This window comes from Urocitellus parryii, chromosome 4, assembly GCF_045843805.1.
Source record: "Urocitellus parryii isolate mUroPar1 chromosome 4, mUroPar1.hap1, whole genome shotgun sequence".
NCBI classification, from domain to species: Eukaryota; Metazoa; Chordata; class Mammalia; order Rodentia; family Sciuridae; genus Urocitellus; species Urocitellus parryii.
In genome coordinates, this window is record NC_135534.1 from 105,296,862 (window position 1) to 105,316,996 (window position 20,135).

General features: G+C 38.3%; 1 protein-coding gene across 2 annotated transcripts; it reads right to left on the minus strand.

Moving 5' to 3' along the window:
* Positions 1 to 3,400: 3,400 nt before the first annotated feature.
* Mpzl3 (myelin protein zero like 3) lies at positions 3,401 to 19,263 on the minus strand. 2 transcript variants are annotated; one of them, XM_026396375.2, is made up of 6 exons: positions 19,191 to 19,263; positions 13,309 to 13,439; positions 9,701 to 9,911; positions 8,166 to 8,331; positions 6,267 to 6,330; positions 3,401 to 3,427 (listed from the first exon to the last, which is right to left on the minus strand). In XM_026396375.2, exons 1-6 carry the CDS (start codon positions 19,261 to 19,263, stop codon positions 3,401 to 3,403), a joined length of 672 nt encoding a protein of 223 aa, XP_026252160.1. The 2 variants fall into 2 exon arrangements, with proteins under 2 accessions (XP_026252160.1, XP_026252159.1); XM_026396374.2 differs by having other exon boundaries at positions 13,309 to 13,475.
* Between the last annotated feature and the right edge of the window lie 872 nt (positions 19,264 to 20,135).

A 20,135-nucleotide genomic window follows, 5' to 3' on the forward strand; every position in this document is an offset into this window, starting at 1 on the left:
AGCAAGTTAGACCCTGTCTCAAAATAAAATATAAAAAGGGCCAGGGATGTGGCTAGTTAAGCACTCCTGGGTTCAGTTCCTGGTACAAAAAAAAATCTGTTTTAAGATATAGCAACCTCTCATTTTTTCTCTCAATACAGAGGTGCCACATAGCCAGTCAATTATCCCATCCTGCTCAGTCCTCCAACTCACCATCTAGCCATGTAGATTTCCTGTGACGGTGAGTTATCAGCATTTCCAGCATACAGACAGTCAGTTATTCTTCCAGAGAACCACTTGGGTGACTTGGACATCCCAGATAAGAAGTCAAGTTTTCTTCAGTGTGAGGGCTCTCTCAGTCTAACTCACTACTTTAAAATAAGCATTCTCAATGTAGCCTTCAACCTGAACTCAATTGACTTGACCAATTGGCCTGAGTATACTTGCCTTATGGAACTTGTCCATATCACATGAAAGGTTTATGAATGTTTGCTTTCCTCAAGGACCATGCTGCATGGTCCTTTAAAAGTGATATGCTGGTAAGGCATCTCTGTAGTATGAATATTTCCACCATAAGGCAATTTCAAATCACCATCAGCGTAGCAACCAGCTCACAGATTTTCAGAAAATTTATTATCAGCCCTGCTATGTGAGCTGTAGGTTCTTGCTGGGTTTCAGCTCAGACAAATCTTTTACTCAATGCTGAAAACCACAAAACCCCCCTTTTCCTCACATAACAACTCTCGTAAGTAAGACATACACCAAGAGGTAGCCAGAAGGTACAAAGAACTTTATTAAGTGTGATGGAATAAAGATACCAAGAGTTACAATCCTGTGCACATGGCCTAACAGTGCATGCCCTCCTACAAAACAAATGAACAAAAAAGGCAACGAGGTATAGCAGTTAACAGTCCAACACTGCAAACAAAGGAATGCAGCTGCCTCTTCTAAAAGTTTTGAGTTGTGTAATTAAGTAATAGTCTTGCTCCATTCCAATGGATATTCTTACAGTTCTCCTTTATGACTACAGCTGAGTAGTTCATTATGCAACATTCAAGTTCAGGATGTGGTCCCCAGAATTTTGTTGTTGTTGTTGTAGTTGTTTTAAAAACAAGCACGTGCAAGCTTCTCTCTTGAAGCAATAGCACCCAATTCAAGAGAATTAAGATGTTTCCCAAGTGACCTGCAGTAACAGCTAACAGGGGAAACAGAAAGCACTTTATAAATTTACATTGTGTAACAGAATTAAGAAACCTAATGCATAAAATTGGTAAGATAACGTAACCACAAGAAAGCTTGAGAAAGCAAAGAAAAAATCTGAAGGTTTTTAATGCCTTTTTAATGAAATTCCCTCTCTAGATAAGGCTAGTCACCACATGGTGTGACAAGTGCCCACAGAGCAGCAAAAGGAAATAAATAGACTAAGACCTTAGAAGTTACTAAAACAGTACATTAAACAAACAAAAAGAAAACACTTTATCTTTCTTCCATCCTCTAAGAAGGCACGAGTCTATACACTTTTCTGCTCCTTTGGAGGTAAAAAGCAGCAACTCAAGTGTCAAAACACAGGAAGGAAACAGGGCAGCCTGGACTGGGATGTGACCACAAACCCATGAAGCAGAATAAATTACCAACTTATTCCCTTACCATGAAGGATTCTATTGTTCTGTCATTTAAAATAGAGGGACTGGGTCAAATCATGATAAAGGCTACAAAATAACATGTCTGAGTATTCACAGAGCACCATTTACCTAAAGCAGCAAACATCCAAGACAGACTAATCTTTGCAAGAAAACCTAACCCAAACTCTGGTTCCTCCTTCAATGGGATGTGGCTTCAAATGGGTTCCTGTAACGTGATCTCTTCTCTCTCTCTCTCAGAGAAATGAGACCCACAAAAAGTCCCCCTCAGTATTTCATCTCTATTTTTAAATCTTCAAGATCAGCTGCTCAAATTTTCCTCTCTTCTGAGGCACCAGAATGGTCTTGTTAAGTTGACCACAGAGAATTACATAATTAACAAATGGTGAAAAAAAAAAGTATAAAATTTAATCACTGGAAATGTAAACATCAGTCCTGTCTTGGCCTCTGCAACAGACTGATGTGACCAGAAACAATTCAAAAATATCTATCAAATAACCAGATTTTCTAATCTGTTCACTAAATTAACAAAAGAGGCCAGGCCAAATCATTGGGACGGAATTAATGGCACAAATTTTAGAAATTAGATCTTGGCAGAAAATGTAGAACTGATTTTTAAAAAACATATATAGTATACAATGCTACCATAGAAAAGCCTCCTGAGCCACCTAGGGAAGAACCATGGAAAGGGACCATTCTCTGCTGAAACAACAAAGATGGGAAAAGGGATAATCAAAAAGTGAAGTAGGTTGCTGTAGAATGGAGGAATGTGTTTTGAGGTATAGAGAGAAGAGAAAGAAGACATAGATGTTGTGCATAACCTTACTTCCTCCTCTCCAAAATTATGCAAAATAGCTTGCAAATACCATAGTTCACTCATAATTGGTGTATTTTAGACCAAAAAAGTCTTGAAGAACAATACAAGTGAAAAGATTTAATTTCAACTAACTGTTCAATATATTCTATAAGTCCACACTTAAAACCTTTTGAGGAGTTTTTCTTGCCTCTGACCTGAAAAGTTAAGAAGGAAACCACAAATTAGTCAACTATAGGAAAGTAGAATGACAAAGCTCCTTGGCCCAAATTGCACCTAGCAAGACAAACAAAAATAATTCCTCTACCTCACTAGTGCTTTCCTTAAGTGTAAATTATAATACTTTAATAGTTTAAAAACCCAGTCAAAGCAAACCAATGACTCCTGATCCTATCAACTCTAAAGAAATTAGAGGCACATTACAAATCACCCAGATACAACCAATGATTATATCATTGAACCAAGTAGTGTATGTTGTAGACTCACAGCTGGAAAAGTTCATGGCTAAAAAAAAAACAGACATTTATCCCAAACAAGCCTTTTGTCTGGTAGCCCATCATCAGGAGCTGCAAACTTTGCTTCAGTAAAAAATGGCACTTTGGCATCAGCAGTGTGGCACACATTTAGGATTCTCCTTCAAACAATTGGAAGAAAACATAATACATTCAAGAGCAAAGGTAAACCAAAAAGTTATCTTTCTCTTCAAGGAAAGAATTTCTTCATTCAATTAGAGTGTAACTTTTTAAAAGGAGAAGTCATGAGTCTCTTCTGAAAGTTCTGAACAGTTTATAAATACAAAAAGAAGATTTCTTCAATAAATAAATGGTTCATAGTCTTTACTGAAGACCTCCAGAATCCTCCGTCACTGCTGTCCTGGCCAGCTCCCCTCCTCTGGAAAGGCTACAGCTGCAGCGGAATGGGTGTTTTCTGTTGTTAGGTGACTCTTCTTACATTCTGCCAACTTTCATCAGTATGTCTCTTCATAGTCTGAATCCTACAGAGGAAAGAGCAGCATGGGAGGGTGTACACATGAAGTGCAACGCCACAGTTAGAATCTAGATCACACCTTTGGATCCTCCAGTGAAAGCTGACTTAGGACAATAAGATTGAAATGCCACTGACTCGACCCACCTAAATTCCCATGAAACTTCACAAGACCTCAATGAAATGTGTCCACTGGGATATTTTCTGCCTCAAAGCCCTAATGGCTCCCTTTTCCTTGGTGAATATTTTTTGAAAACCATAACACACAAGAAAAGGTGACTGCCTTCAGCAGAATGCACAAGACCAGGGTTAGGAGTTTAGAGTAGGAGTCGCTCTGAGTTCCATACTTTGCTATCTGTGTGACTTTGGATAAAGTTCTTTGTGGTTTGTTGTTGTTGAGGATTTTTGTTTTGTTTTGTTTTTTGGTACCAGAAATTGAACTCAGAGTCACTTAACCACTGAGCCACATCCCTAGCCCCTTTTTTATATTTTATTTAGAGTCAGGATCTTTCTGAGTTGCTTAGGGCCTCGCTAAGTTGCTGAGGCTGCTTTGAACTTGCAATCCTCCTGCCTCAGCTTCCTGAGCTGCTGGGACTACAGGTGTGTCTACTGCATCTGGCTAGACAGAGTTCCTCAACTTCTCTAAGACTCAGTTTCCTCATCTATGAAATGGGGATAATAAAAATACACCTCACAGTACCATTATGAGAGGTGAATGTGACAATAGATGTAAATTACTTAGCTGTGCCTGCCACCTTTAACACTCATTCAAGCTTAGCTCCTATTACCATGATTCTTATTCTTATTACAGAAACTCACATACATTACTTCTAACTTAAGTTGGGCCATGAGCATTGCCTGGCATTTCACAGGTCATTAATTCTCCTATTCTCTCAAATGACTATTTCATAACTTAACCTCTTTCCCTTATCTTCTAACACCTCCTCCCATCATTCTCAGCTGATAGTACTGCTTTCTCCTATCACTGGGAACAGAGAAGCAGTCTCCCATATCGTATTTACCACTGACAAGCATATGGCCCCATCTTTTTGGCCTTTCCTACTCTTCTTTCACACTCCTACTGCCTTTGCCTCAAGCCAACATCTCCACATGTGCACTAAATCCTGGCATCACCCCCAACAACCCTCCTTCTCTCTTCTGCAGCATCAATTTTTCCTTCTTGATTGGATCATTCCCATCAGCTGATAAATTTGCTCAATTTTTCCCATAATAAAAAAAAAGTAATTCTTGACACATTCCTCCTTCCACGTATTGTCTATTTCTCTGAATCGGTCCACAGCAAGGCAAGCTGTACACACCCATATTCTCCAGTGTCTCTTTGGAATCTTTCTTGACCTCCCCCAGTCAGGCTTCAACTCCACCGTTCCACTGGAGCCACTTTTACAAAGGTCACCAGTGGCCTGCACGTTATCAACCATCAACAGTCACTTCTCAGTTCTCATTTTATTTGCCCTCCTTGAAACACTTTCTTCCTTATCTCCCAGGATACCAAACTCACCCAGTTTTCCTTCAACCTTATTGATTATGACTTCTCAGCCTCCTTGGCTAATTTTTCTTCATCTCCCCAATCTAGAAATGCTCCTCCACAGTGGCCATATGGCTTGCTATCTACTTCTTTTAGGAGTTTGCATAAATATCATCTTACTGAGGGTGTCCCCAACCATCCTCATACACCCCTATCCAGCCGTCCCATCTCCCTTTCCTGTTCTATTTTTCTTCATAGCATTAAAACTACCTGGTATAGTATATATTTTACTTATTTTTAAGATTAAGTCAGTGTTTGTGCCCCAGTTTAAGCAAAGGTGACATTTCAACTGGATCTTGGAGGATGAGAAAGTTTATCAGGAAAAGAATGTTAAGTTCTTTCTTTGAGGGCAGAAGTTTTTGTCAGTTTTTCTTCACTGCTGCTTCCTAACTACCATTCTACTGTTTCATAGCCACCTAGAATGGTGGTTAGGAAGTGACATGTCCTTCCCTACAAAAAGGCATGTGACAAGTGTCAGACGCTCAACAAATAATAACCATAAGAACACTAACTTATTTTGTGTTATAAAAATATTCAAAGCCTGAAGAGTTGGCATCAGGTACTCCCTCTTCCCTAGCACTAATAATCTTTCTCTCATCTTAATATGTTACTCAAGGGCTGGAGAGAAGCAGAAACTAAGATTACTGCAACAAATAATTGGGCTACACTCATGTGACCAAGTGCCGAGCTTGGCAGTAAGTACAAAGAGAGCTCAAGCTTGGACCTTGAAATGACAGGTGTGTTTCACACTAGATCACAAGTTGCTTTTGACCTATTTCCAACTGTACCACATCAGAGAGCCTTCCCTCCTCCTTCGATCCTAGGATAGCTACACAAGCCTATTAGTCACAGCAATTGCCCAAAGGAGGAAGGATGATAGTTTTTTGAAATTTAAATGAAAAATTGGGCCTTCCAAAATAGTGTTTCTTATTGATAAAAGACATTAAGTTACCTAAAACTCTAACTCCCTGGAAAATACCAAAGCTCAGCCTAAAAGTTAAATTCAAGGTTCTGGATCCAGTGAGTTGAAGTGTCTTAGTATGAATTCAATGGCATGAGACATTCTTCTTCTAGCGCCATTCCTGACCTAAGAATACCACTCTATGCCCATGAGGCAGGAAAAAAAAAACATTCTTAGAATTGGTAGAGATCCCCAGAGGCCAAAATGCTTTGGGGAAATACTGGTTCATACCTTCTTTGGACCTACCTGTATATTCTCTGCTGCCTTTGAGGACAAAGAGTTCCCTTAAGCAGGGAGGAAAGTGAGACACCACAGTCAACAGAAGAAATGGCAAGGACTTACCAGACACTCGGCACAACGGACACAAAGCCTTGCCATGCACTCGTCTTTCTCCTCCTGGTCAGTGCTGTGGAAAGGGTACAAACCAAATCCCTATTGTCACTATCCAGTATAGTGGGCCAGTTAAAAGCTCAGGTCTTAAAGTCAGACATGTCTGGGTTTAGACCCCAGCTCTTCCACTTACTAGCAGGATAACTGGACAAATCACTTCAACTCCAGGAGCTTCTTTCCTCATCTATGAAATGTAGATATTACCACTACATGCCCAGCACATAGTAAGTGCTCAATAAATAGTAGCTAGTCATAACCATTCATTCATTCAAAAAAGTACTAAGCACCAACAATGTCTGTTTTTATCCCCTAGGGATAAAAAGATAAATAAAACCTGGTCCCTCGGAGAGCCGGGATAAAAAGATAAATAAAACCTGGTCCCTCGGAGAGCCAATGATCTCATGGCAGGGGTGAGGGGTCTTCTATAGCTTAACAAGTATTATATCATACAATGTGATAAATGTCTTAATAGAATTAAGGTGAAACTGCTGTGGCAGCAAAGGGCAGAGAGTGACTGATCCACCCTTCAGAACTCAGGAATCCTGAATCAAGAGAAGGGGATATTTCAGCTGGTCTTAGAAGATAAGAAAGAGTTTCCTAGCAAAGAAGAGAAGGAAAGGGCTGTGGGGACATATCTCACTTGGTAGAATGCTTGCCTTGCATGCACAAGCCCCTGGGTTCAATCCCCAGCACCATTAAAAAAAAAAAAAAGCAGGAAGGAGGCGAGGAAAAATAAAAACAATATGTCTCTACCTAAATGTAGTATGTCTAGTGGGAAAAATAAGCTCACTATAGTTGAGGTGGGGTGAATGAGAAGAAATTATAGAAAGCAGTGTGTAACTTAGGATCAGTTGATGAAAGGTTTTGTATACCATATTTTGAAATAGACATTGGGATTTTGGTCAATAGTTCTTTATTTTGGGGGAACCACAGATTACTTACTAAGGGCATTCTCTCTCCACACACACAGAGAGAATAAAAATTTTGGACCCTTTAAGGGTCAGACTTTCCTCCCCATGTTAAAGACTCCTAATACAGATAATAAAGAACTCACAGGGTTTTTATGTTAATTTTTATTACTTTTTTTAGGAGACATCTTTTGAGGGAAAATACTGGATCATGGCTGCTCACTGGCAGAATGATGTTTAATAAATGCTTTTGATAACCACAATCCAAGTAGCCCTTTGGAGCATCTGCTGACCAAGAATAGATCTTGCTTATTTAAATTGTCCTTACCCTCCATGGCTATTCTTAAAGCCTCCCTCATTGCACATGTATTTTCTTTCTGTCAGGAGAAATCAGCTTAGTGCCAAAAAGAGAAACAGAGAGAGAAGAGGAAAAAACTGACTTGGAGTTTCCCCTAAACTTTGAAAAAAATGAGATACCTACTTTTAAAAAATGTCAGTGCTGGGCATGGTGGTATACACCTATGATCCCCGTAGCTCAAGAGGATGAGACAGGAGAATCATGAGTTCAGAGCCAGCCTCAGCAAAAGCAAAATGCTAAACAACTCAGTGAGACCTTGTCTCTAAATAAAATACAAAATAGGCTGGGGGTGTGGCTCAGTATCGTTGAGGGCCCCTGAGCTCAATCCCCAGTACCCAACGGGGAAAAAATGTTTAGAACCACAGTATTGCACAATCTGATTTCCAAAGGAGAAGGTGAGGAGAATACTATCAGTCCCTCCAACTCCCTCCAAATCAATATCCACAAGTGTCACTTTCAACCAGAACCATCCTGTCCAAAAGGAAACTCCACAGGCAGAACTAAACTCAACATGATAAAATTCTGGATACAGGGGTGCAGGGCCCTGAAGAGAAATAGGTTTACTAGGGCTGCAGCTGGACTTACTCATCTGAAACTTCAATAGATGATTTCTTATAGCCAGACTTGCTCCTCTTCTTCAGCCCCGCAGCCTTCCTCCCCATTCTCAGCAGCAGCAGAACCACCACCACTACTGAGGGAATGAAGACGAGAATGGAAAGAAGGGCTACAGAGGATAGCATGGTGCCAAAACCTAGAGGGAAAAAAGAAAAGGTGTAAAAGTGCTTCCTCTGACATGAGAGAATTTCTGCTTTTGCACTTGTACTTTTTCTGATTACAAAGGAAATGAATTCATTGTGGAAAATGTAGGAAATGCACAAAAATGCAATGAAGAATAAAAATTCTCCCATAATTCCACTACCTAGGAATAACACATTGGTATTTACCGATTCAATCTTCTTTCAAGGGGTATTGTTTATGGGGGTGCATTTGAAGGTAAGGTACATATTCCTACATCTAGAAATCATGCTACATATTATCTTAACATTTTTTTCTAAATATAATAAACATGTTTTCGTGTCATTAAAAATCCCTTCTAGATGTGATGTTTAATGGCTGCATAGTATCCTGCCACATTGAAAAAAATTATTAAATCAATCCTCTAATGCTAGGCATTCAAGTTTATTTCAAACTCTTTTGAGTTCGAAAGTCACATTAGGATGAACATCCTTGTACATAAATCCTCATGTTTACCTCTATTTCCTTAAAATTAAATTTTGAAATGAAATTACAGGATTAAAGGACATATACTTCTAAGAATCTAATTCCTATTCTCAAAATGCTTTCCAGAAAAACTTAATCAGTTTCTAATCATTCCAGCATTATGAATGTGCTCATGTCTTTGAAACCTGTCAGTTATTGTTGAAGAAGATAAAGACAAAAGACAATAAAGAGGAAGAAGGAATTTGAGGAAGAAGAGAAAGGAAAGAAGGGACAGAGGGAAGAAGGAAGGCAGGGGAGGGAAGACCCAAGAATGATAAGGTAACTATGATGAATCATAATGTATCTCTAAATCTTTGGTTTAAATTCAATTAAGAACTAGAATAACCACTTAATAGTCACCAAGGAAAAATGTAGAAAAAAAAGGTCAGTCCTCAACTTCCTCTCAACCTGTTTTACACTAAAAGGAAACTGCTGCCCTTAGTAACATAAAAGAAATATACCACATCCATCAACAGAGGAAATACCCTTTCAAGACATAGGCAAGAACACTGTCTCATAGCTGGGAATGTGAACGTATTAGGAAAACCCGAGTGACTTCTGTTTCACAGAGATGCTAACCTTCCATTTACGAAAGGGTTTGTCATCTATTCCACAAGACCTTTGGTTACCTGAGGCTAAAATGAAAAGGGGATAATGGAGAAACTATGACAAAATTTGAAGAGAAAATTCAGTTTTCAGAATAAAGATGAAAATTCATCTTAACAGGACAACAAGATAAATCACTTTGTCACAATGATCCAATGACTCAACTGGATCCAATGACCCAACTCATTGCTTTTCAATGAGCACTCCAGAACAATCCCAAAAGCACTGCAGAAGGCTGATGGCAATAAGCTTACCCCTTTCTGTGACCGTTAGCTCTGTCAGGGGGATATTATGGTGCACGTCTGGGGGATTCTTCACAGCACAGCTGAATGTCCCATTGTCCTTAAGGGTAGGATTGCTTATGCTTATAGATGCATCCCCTTTGTACACATTTCCAACCCAGGAAATCCGATCCCGAAATGTGCCTGCTGTGGTTGGGTACTGGAAAGACTGATAATGAAAAATCTAAGAAAGCAACACCATGAGAGAAAAATGTTAATTTGGAAAATGTTAAGCTAAGTAGTTCCAAAGTAAAATACAACTATATAAATGGGTTCTTGTAGTTGGGAAAATTTTTAAATGCTTTTTTTTTCACCTTCATCCTCTAGTTCATCCTATCATCCTAAAGGCCAATTCAAAAAAAGAATAATGAAAGAATCCTGGGATCCTAACTCTTGAATCTCTTCTAAATTCTTAACATCCTAAAGTAATAGCTTTAAACCAGGGCAACTCTGCTCTTCATAAAACATTTGGCAACAGTTGGAGACTTTTTCCATATTCAAAACTTATTTATTTATATTTAATTGACAAATAATAATTATTATATTCATGGGATACAATGTGATTTTTTTTCTGGCAGTGCTCTACCACTGAGCTATACACCCAGCTATTTTTAGTTTGTTTGTTTAGTTTTTTTTTAGATGGATAGAATACCTTTATTTTATTTACTTATTTTTATGTGGTGCTGAGGCTCAAACCCAGTGCCTCACACATGCAAGGCAGGCCCTCTACCACTGAGCCACAACCTCAGCCCCTATTTTTAGTTTTTTAAGAACCTACATATTATTTTCCAAAATGGCTATACTAATTTACATTCCCACCAACAGTATACAGGGTTCCCTGTTCTCTAATCCTTCCTACACTTTTTATAACTTGTCTTTCTTATAACAATCATTTTAACAGATGTGAGGTGATATCTCATTGTGGTTTTAATTTGAATCTCCATAATAATTGAGATATGGAACATTTTTCATCTGATAACCATTGATAGCTCTTCTTTTGAGAAATATCTATTCAGATCCTTTACTCATTTTTTAATTAGGTTCTTTGTTTTCTCGATGTTGAGTTGGAGACATTTTTGTTGTCACAGTGGGGAGATGAGTCTACTGGCATCTAATGAATATAAGCCAGAATTACTGTTAAACTTCCCACAATGTATGGGATGATGGCCCCCACAACAAAGAATCATCTGGCTCAAAATGTCAACAATGCCAAAGTTGAGAAATCTTGCTCTAAAGTAATGTCTCATATTGGTATAGCACTTTATAGTTTACAAATGACTTCCACATATTTGTTCACTTTAGCCTTACAATAACATTAAATGGTATGTGTTATAACTAACACATAACTAACTATTCCAAATTGATGGAAAGGGGAACAAGACCAAAAACAAACAAACAAACAAAAAACTGACTTATTCAATGGTACCAATTAGTAAGTAACAAAAGGAAGATTTTTGTTTATTCTCAAAATCACTGGCATAGTGTAATATAATCCAGTCTCTCTCACATTATCTACCCTGGAAGTTAATATAAATCCAAGTCAAATGCATAAAAAGGACTCAATAAATGTATATTGAATTAAAACAGTGCTGGACTGGACTTGGTGATCAGACACTTCATCACCAAAAGCCCCTGATTATACCTGGAGGTGGGTCAGCCAGGTACTACAAAACAATGTAAGTTTTCTCTCTTATGCAAGATTCAAGATACAAACAATTTCTTTGTTTTCTTGGTACCTTCCCACTTAAGCAACTAGGCATCTATAACCACTGAATTTCCCAACTGAACAGCAATTTCCCAGAGAAGATGCTGAATCACTTGTTGGTTCATTTTTTCAACAAATACTACATGCAGAGTGCATTCTAGGCAGTATGTTAAGAAAAACAGTACACTGGGAGCCACACAGGCACAGTTCCTACCCTCATGGAACTTACATTCTAGTGGTAAATACAGTTATCAAGAAATAATATGTGAGATGAGTGTTCCAAAGGGAGATAAACAGAGCCTACCACTGATTACCAGCATCAGGATAAAAGGGTTTGAAAGTCCTGATTGACAAAACAAGGCTGCTATGTATCTTCAAGGTTAATCTAACCAATAAGTTCCATACTAAATTGGTGATACTCAAATCCTTACTAATTGATCAATGCACTTACACTAACTGTGTAACTGCAACATTACATTATGTGACTTTAAAGGTCTACTGAGTCCAACTTGGGTGGGTTTGCTGGTTTTCTACCAGTCTCACAGAGATCTACTGTTTGCCTATAAGGTTTCTGACCCAAGAAGCTCATTGCTTGCACTGTCCTACCTTTGGCCAAGGAGGTTGAGCCAAACAAGGGCAGCCATGGTTTCCTGAATACACAGAATAAAGCAAACTGTTTTAAAGCAAAAGGAACCACGAATTCAGTCTAGCTTCCTTCACTAGAATTAACTGCCTAGCTCCAAGCTATGTGGCATTGAAAAATGACTCCAAAACAGAATTCAAAGCTTACACATTAAAATGAATGGGAAAGTTTTCCCAACAAAGGAAAACAGCATAAATAAGTTAAGAATACTTTAAAAAATCTAATCTTACATATATGGTTGTGAGATTCACATTGTTGAATCGCACTTATACTGAGCTAAGGATACTGGTGGAATCATAAAGAGAAAGGGTGTCTTATCTTCAATTAGATACCCGCAATGGGATTTGAACCATAAATGGTTTCTATATGTGTGACTAAAGTATATTGCTTCTAATATAGAAGACCATCTGTCACCAACAACATCTATCACCAACACAAGGTGCCACCACTTCCTTCAAAGGCAGCTATATAAATCACTGCAGATGTTTACCTGCTGGGAGAAGAAGCCAAGATAAATCTACAAAGTACAACCATACAAACAGATACACCCACTGAGATAATTTTATTTAACAGGAAATGAGCAGCTAGTTTTAAGAGAAAGGATGTCTGTGACTGGGACCCATAGAACTGTTCTAGTCAACGGTCCTGGAGATACACTTCTTAGTAGATCAAATGTGAAAATGAAGCTATAAAAAAATTAAACCATATTTCCTCCAGTTTTTTGGCCATTTTATTCCTGCAAATTAAATTATATGCAAGATATTCATTCTCTCTCTCTCTCTCTCTCTCTCTCTCTCTCTCTCTCTCTCTCTCTCTCTCTCGATATTGGGGATTGAACCCTAGGGCACTTAATTACTGGGCACATCCCCAGCCCTTTTTAATTTTTAATTTTGAGACAGGGTCTTACTAAGCTGCTTAGGGTCTCACTAAATTGTGAGGCTGGCTTTGAACTTGCAGTCCTCTTGCCTCAGCTTCCTAAACCCTGTTCGGATTACAGGCATGTGCCACCACACCCAACTAATATGCAAGATTCTTAAGTGGAAGAACAAAATGACCTCTGTGATCAAATAAATGTCACACAGGGCAGAAGCTCATCTCCTTCCCTTTACATAGAAGTTCATCTTCTATTCTAAGAGGAGAAGGCTTCATGAATGCCTGTTATTTGCAATAAAAAGATTTCAAAACTGTTGACCCAGAAGACTCAAGGCAGCTTTCTGAAAAGTACACACTTACAGACTCTGTTCGACTGCTGCTGGGAGGGCGGTATGTCCAATCTATGGTCAGTTTGTCAGTGACTTCCGAAGTTGACTTGAAGGTACATTTCAACTTGATCTTTTCTCCAACATAACCTCGAACATGAGCATCTGCATTAATCTCCAAGGAAAGGACGATATGAACACCTAATCAAAGCAAGCCCAAACATGTAAAGTGTATTAATTTTGGTGGAATGTACAGATGTCAATGAACAACATAGGCATGCTATTTATCATTTTCATGGCTCTCATCAAAAAGTCAGGGCAACCAATGTCTTCTCAGGCAATCCCACAAGGGATAAGGACCTGATATCCCCATTAATCTAGGGTAGCATTTTTATCATTCTGTAATCTTAAATCATAGATTGAATACTTGGGTAAAATTTAAAACCTGGTCACACAAGCATTTTTTCCAAAATGCAAGTTTATGGTAAAATTAAGCACAAGTGAGCAGGGCTGTCCACAGTAGGCAAAAAGGCAACACCATTCACCCTTTTCCATTTCCCAAACCCCAGAGCACACACATGCTCTGGGAATATGACAGTTTTCGTGGGGTCTAAGGACTAACTCCCAAGTACAGCATGAATGTAGCAAGAAGCTGTCACTGTCTCAATCACCAATAAAATGAGAATAGGAAATAAGAATAGGAAAATTTTCAAAGAATTTTTAAAAACTATTCTGTGACCTATCTGGTTTTCCCCTCTTTATTAAAGCTGGTTAATGAATCACCCATTTGTTCAAATTAATTATGGGGAGGAAAACAGAAAAACTGGATGCATTCTACAATGCAAAAATAAGAGAGCATTTTTAAACCCTGCAGAGTCCTACTCATATTCGCTCATATTCAACTTTGACACGACATCTCCCCCAAAAGAGCTGGCATTTTTTTCTTATTAATTTCTGCTTTCAGAAAATAGTAAGTTGAAACTTATTTTCCACTAAAGAGTCATATTTTAGAAAATTAAGTCTCTAGCACTTTGTTTTTCCTGCTTCTTTATCCACCTCAATAAGCCATGATTCTTCTATTAGCCAAACACAAACAGAATGAAGAGGGTTCAAGTCCCAGTCCAAATCCCAATTCAAATCCCAGTGATACTGCTTGGCTCTGCAGCCTCAGCAAGCTACTGTATGTCCCCCATCTCCTCATTATTACAAGGACCTTATGGGAAGGTCACTATGAGGATTAAATGAGTTAAAACATGTACAACACTAGAAGCCTACTAAGAGCTACTGAGTTATCGTCCAATTCATCTTAGTACCATCAGTATCAGCATTCACCTCTTCAGTTCTCCTACACTGTCTCGACCTTTACTACCACAGACAGCTCTGAGTCATCAGTTCCCCTGCTTCTACCTCTGCCTGCTTTGAATCATTTTTGTCACTCCTCTCTAGACAATCTAGTTTGGTCACATTCCTCTTAAAAGGAGGAGACCAGATTGAGCTCACTAATAACAACTTCAACGACACATTAATGTGGAAAAATCCTTACCTAAGTCTAAAAACTGGAAGGTGGAAACAAATGGATAATCTGTATTGTCCCCTCATCCCACTCTTTTATTCTAAAGCACAAGTATTACAGGTATAGTACAGAATTTAAAGCATGGATTAGAATTAGCCAGACCTGAACTTAAGTTCTATCTCAGCAACTTTCTGTCTGTGAGACCATGATCAGTTACCCAACCTGTTCAAACTTTAATTTTCTCACTTGGTACATAGGAATAATAACCAAACCCGCTTCATTGGATTATTGTGAAGTTTCAATACAATTAAAATGATAACACCTAAAATGCTTAATAATAAAATACTTCAATAAATATTATTATTAAAATCATTATATACATTAAAAAGCCTTCAGTAATTCCCTGTTGCATCATGGAATAAAACCTAAACAACAATTTGGCCCCAAACTTCTGCCACTCTGCCACCTACCCATCCCATCCCCTTTACCATGCCTAAAATGTCCTTCCATTTCCCAAAGGCACTGTGTCCTTTCATGACCTGTGTCTTTCTTTGAATATGTCTCTGTCTGGAAGGTTGTCCCCATCTCTACCAATCCTGCCTGAGTTTTTCTCCATCACACCATTCCCTCAACAATCACACATCTTAAAACCCCAGCTCAAATATTAGCCCCTTTGTGATGCTTTCCTAAGTTTTCTGATAAAGTTCATCACTATTTCTTCAACATTCTCATAATACTTTTACACAGTGCTACTCAGCTACATATGCCATTGATTGCAAGTAACTTTTAAATGCTATTTATTTCCTCCATTAAATCCAAGCACCTCTGGGGCAAAAATTCAGAGAGAGGGGGGTCAGAAAAAGAGAGACTGAGAGAAAGAGATGAATGACTCCTAGAAGCCACTGAATTGTACATTTTAAATGGATAAATTGCATAGAATGTGACCATATCTCACCATAAATTCTAGTACAAGAACAAAATATACTCATTAATAACCCACCTACCCCCTATCACCTTCTTTACAGTATTTTCAACACTCTTAACTACCCTATTCTTCTTTCTATTGCGCCCATTCAGGAAAAGCCTAGCTCTTGATGACCACTTCTAGACTGGGCTGGTATAACATGAAGGAGAAAAATCACACAATTGCAACATAAAAAATTAATGTAGAGAAAGGGTGGTGTCAAGAATGACACCACCTGACTTGGTGATGCCATTCACTAGAGAGGGAAGACTAGAGATGTACCAGACTTGGAAGGGGAACATGAATTTGATTCTGGATGAATTTGGGTGTATGTGAGATACCCAAGGGATACTATCAAAGGAGCAGTTGGTTTAGGTTAAAGGTCAGCAAACTATGGCCCATGGGCCACATGCAAACAAATGGATCTCATGAGAGGAGCAAACTAAGAAAAACTAGCAACTGATCTTACCCTTTGCTCTGTGGGTGACCCAGATGGAGGCAAACCAATTATAATCTCTAGAATTATCCTGATAAACAGATAAAGAGAGGAGCAAACTAAGAAAAACTAGCAACTGATCTTACCCTTTGCTCTGTGGGTGACCCAGATGGAGGCAAACCAATTATAATCTCTAGAATTATCCTGATAAACAGATAAAAAATTCAACATATTTATGTAAACAAGGTTTTATTAAAAAACAGCCATATTGGACTGGGGATGTGGCTCAAGTGATAGCATGCTCACCTGGCATGAGTGAGGCACTGGGTTCAAACCTCAGCACCACATAAAAATAAAATAAAGATATTGTGTCCACCTAAAACTAAAAAATAAATATATTTTTTAAAATAGCCATATTCATTTGCTTACGTATATTGCCTATCATGGTGTTTTGCACTTTTTGCAGAAAAAAGTAGTTACAACAGAGACTATGTGCCTGAAAAGCCCAAAATATTTATTCTCTATTCCTTTATGGAAAGTTTTCCAAAGAGCAAAGAAGAGATCTGGATTAGAGTTATAAATCAGAATTCCTTTATTCTCTCCCCAACCAACACCCCACACTGATTGTGCTGCATGGGTGTGTATACACATACATCACACACAAACATGCAAATTTCACATCTCTGTGACAGTCCCTACCAAATCCCCTTCTAAGTCTCTTCCCTTCTAATCCAATATTACATTCATTCAGAAATTTCTATCTTAGACTAATGTCTTTACAGATATTTATTTTTCTTTTTTTTTTAAAGAGAGAGTGAGAGAGGAGAGAGAGAGAGAGAGAATTTTTAATATTTATTTTTTAGTTCTCGGCGGATACAACATCTCAACATCTTTGTTGGTATGTGGTGCTGAGGATCGAACCCGGGCCGCACGCATGCCAGGCGAGCGCGCTACCGCTGAGCCACATCTCCAGCCCAGATATTTATTTTTCTACCTGAGTCAAAGAGCATTCTGAACAGGTAAGACAGTAAACTAAAGAAATATCCACAAAAAAATTTAATTGGGGAAGAAAACAGGAAAATCATATTTAACATAAATAATTTTATAAATGGAAGAAATTAGAGAAATATGACAGAATAAAGTTCCTAATTTTATAAACGTGATTTTCCAAAATATGCATCTGCCAATCTTTCGTTCATATAATGGCACATTTACATGGAAAAGAGAAGACTATATTACCTACTCAATTATTTCTATACACTTCAACAACTGCTACAATAGGATTAGACTTATAACTTAAGGAGAATTTGAACAAACTAATAATTAAATGTGTCCTAACTGTGAAGAGGAAAGGCAAATAAATATTAGTATGAAAACAAAGTCTATCACCTAACAGATTCAAAAGTCAGACCAAAAAAGAAAGACAAAAGATGAAACATCAAAAACACACTAAGTGAAAGAATCCAGTCACAAAAGAAAATACATTGTATGATCCCATTTATATAAAATACCCAGATCAGGCAAATCCACAAAGTTAGAAAGTGGACTGGTGGTTATCAGGGGTTGGGGGAAGTTGGGAATGGGAGTAGGATTTCTCTTTGGGGTGACAAAAATATTCTAAAATTGGTTGGGGTGATGATTATACAACTGTATGACTCCTAGAAGCCACTGAATTGTACATTTTAAATGGATAAATTGCATAGAATGTGATCATATCTCAATACACCTGTTATTTAAAAAGATATAAATCTCCTAAACAAGTACAAAAGATGATAAAAATCAACTTTACTGTTTGAATTATTAGGTCCACTGAATTTGAAGCAACTCTTCAATGTGAAATGGCATTAAATTCAAGAAAACACCTATTATTTCTAGAAATTTTTTTTCCTTGATAGAATATTTGACATGCCCTGTGTGTGTGTGTGTGTGTGTGTGTGTGTGTGTGTGTGTAAGAGAAAGAGAGAAAGAGATCTGGGTATATTTGAAGTGACAGGTCAAACTAAATATTGTATTGCAAAAGGAATTTAGATGAAAAACTGGACACTTATGATGACACAGGCAGCTGGGAGGAATCCGGGAGTGTGCTGGCAGCAAGAATGTTAGTCACCAGATAAATAAAAACTTCCCAGTCTTACCTGCTGAGAATTAGGGCACCTGATTTATATTTATATAATATTAAAGGTTCATTTCAGAAATCTCCATTACTTACAGGGAAGTTTTATGAAGTCAAAAATTCTCTCTAATGCTGCTGTAATTATATTTGATTTCCCCAAAAGACGCACACACACACAAAAAAAAAAAAAAAATCAGGAAATAATTACACCCTAAAATGAAATTATTTAGGTTGAACCGAAATATACGCAATTTGAAAATTACATGAAATCAAAACATACTCAATTTTTACAAGTGTTATTGTGTTCGTATGTATTTCTGATATCACTCAGCCGATTAAGAACCGACATACCCTTATATTTTTAAAAATGTTTTTTTTTTTAATGCTAAGGCAGTTGCTGCTTCTTCAACAATATACTTCTGTATAAAAACACACATCACGACCTGTGACAAACGTTTTATTTCATAGCCCAAGATATTCATTTACAAAAAATAAAATTAACAAGTAACGATTTTGTTTCCCAAAATTAAAGGGACCCACTACTGGCCACTAGAAATTCCTTTCTGTCATCAGGGTAACAGCAGACTACCACAGATTATCTCATATAAGATAACCACGCGTTGCCCCCAAAGCCTGAACTTTGTGGTTCCACCTAGTCATGTCATCACCAAAATACAGCGCCAAGGTGGTCGAGCTCAGGAAAGGACTGACAAGATAGCAACTCTTCTCTGTGGGTGGCGTGAACATCCTCCGCGGCACCCCACCTTCCTTCCTTCCCAGAAACCGAGCGGGGGCTTTGACGAGACCCCCCCACACCCGGAACCGGAAAAGCGACCATCTTTTCTAACCCCCCCAGCCGGAAGTGGGACACAGCCAGCCGGCGAACTCACCCTGGAAAAATAGGATGCCCAGCACTGAAAAGAGCGCGCAGCCACGGCCTCCAGCCGCTCCGCTCTGCTGCATCCCGACAGCTCTTCAGATACTTGTACACCTTGTTTGTGGCTCCCGGTAACGACTCAGGTAACCCCGGAAGTGACGTCAGCGAGAAAACTTAAAATGGCCATCGGGAGATGCCATAGGCTGTGGCTACCTTCCAGAATCGCACCTGGTTTCACTGACCAGTGATTCTTTGAGAGTTCGTTGCTCTTTTGCTTGAAAATGAAATCGGTTACAGACTTAGGAAAATTTTCGGTTTTATTTTTATAGAATTCTGCAGGACTAAATAATCTTGAGCATCTGTGTTCCAGATGTTGTCTATACGTCTAGAGATTTTAGTGGAACTCTCTCGGAATAGATTCTCATAAATTTAGAGTACAAAGAGACCTGGGAGTATATGCAGGGTCAGTCAGTAGATAAATATGTATTAGGCCCTTGTGGCCAATACTTGCCATAGTCTCTGATTTTTGACTTTTTCAGTGTAGCTATTATAGCATCCAGAATTGGATGTTTATTAAATTACTATTTACAGTCTTAATGATGGTCACATAATCACATCATATATTAGGGGTGAAGAGGAACTAGGATTTTGTATCTTTTATTTGTTAAAGAAAGCTTTGCTATCAAAGTACTTGAAATGAGATGGCATCACATCCTTCTGAAAAAGATGGTACAGAACCTTGCTTTAATCATGCTATCCTAGTCTGGAATTGCACATGATTAATGAAAGCAGGAGAGAGCCAAAAATATGCTTCACCTTTTGGAAAGATTTAATAACTTGCCAATTTTCAACTACTATCTCTTTACTAGACCTGAAAGCTAGTAGTTTTCTCTATTGGCGAGTATTGCAGGAGTACCAAATAGAATAGTTGATACCTTTCCTTCAGGAGTCCCCAAAC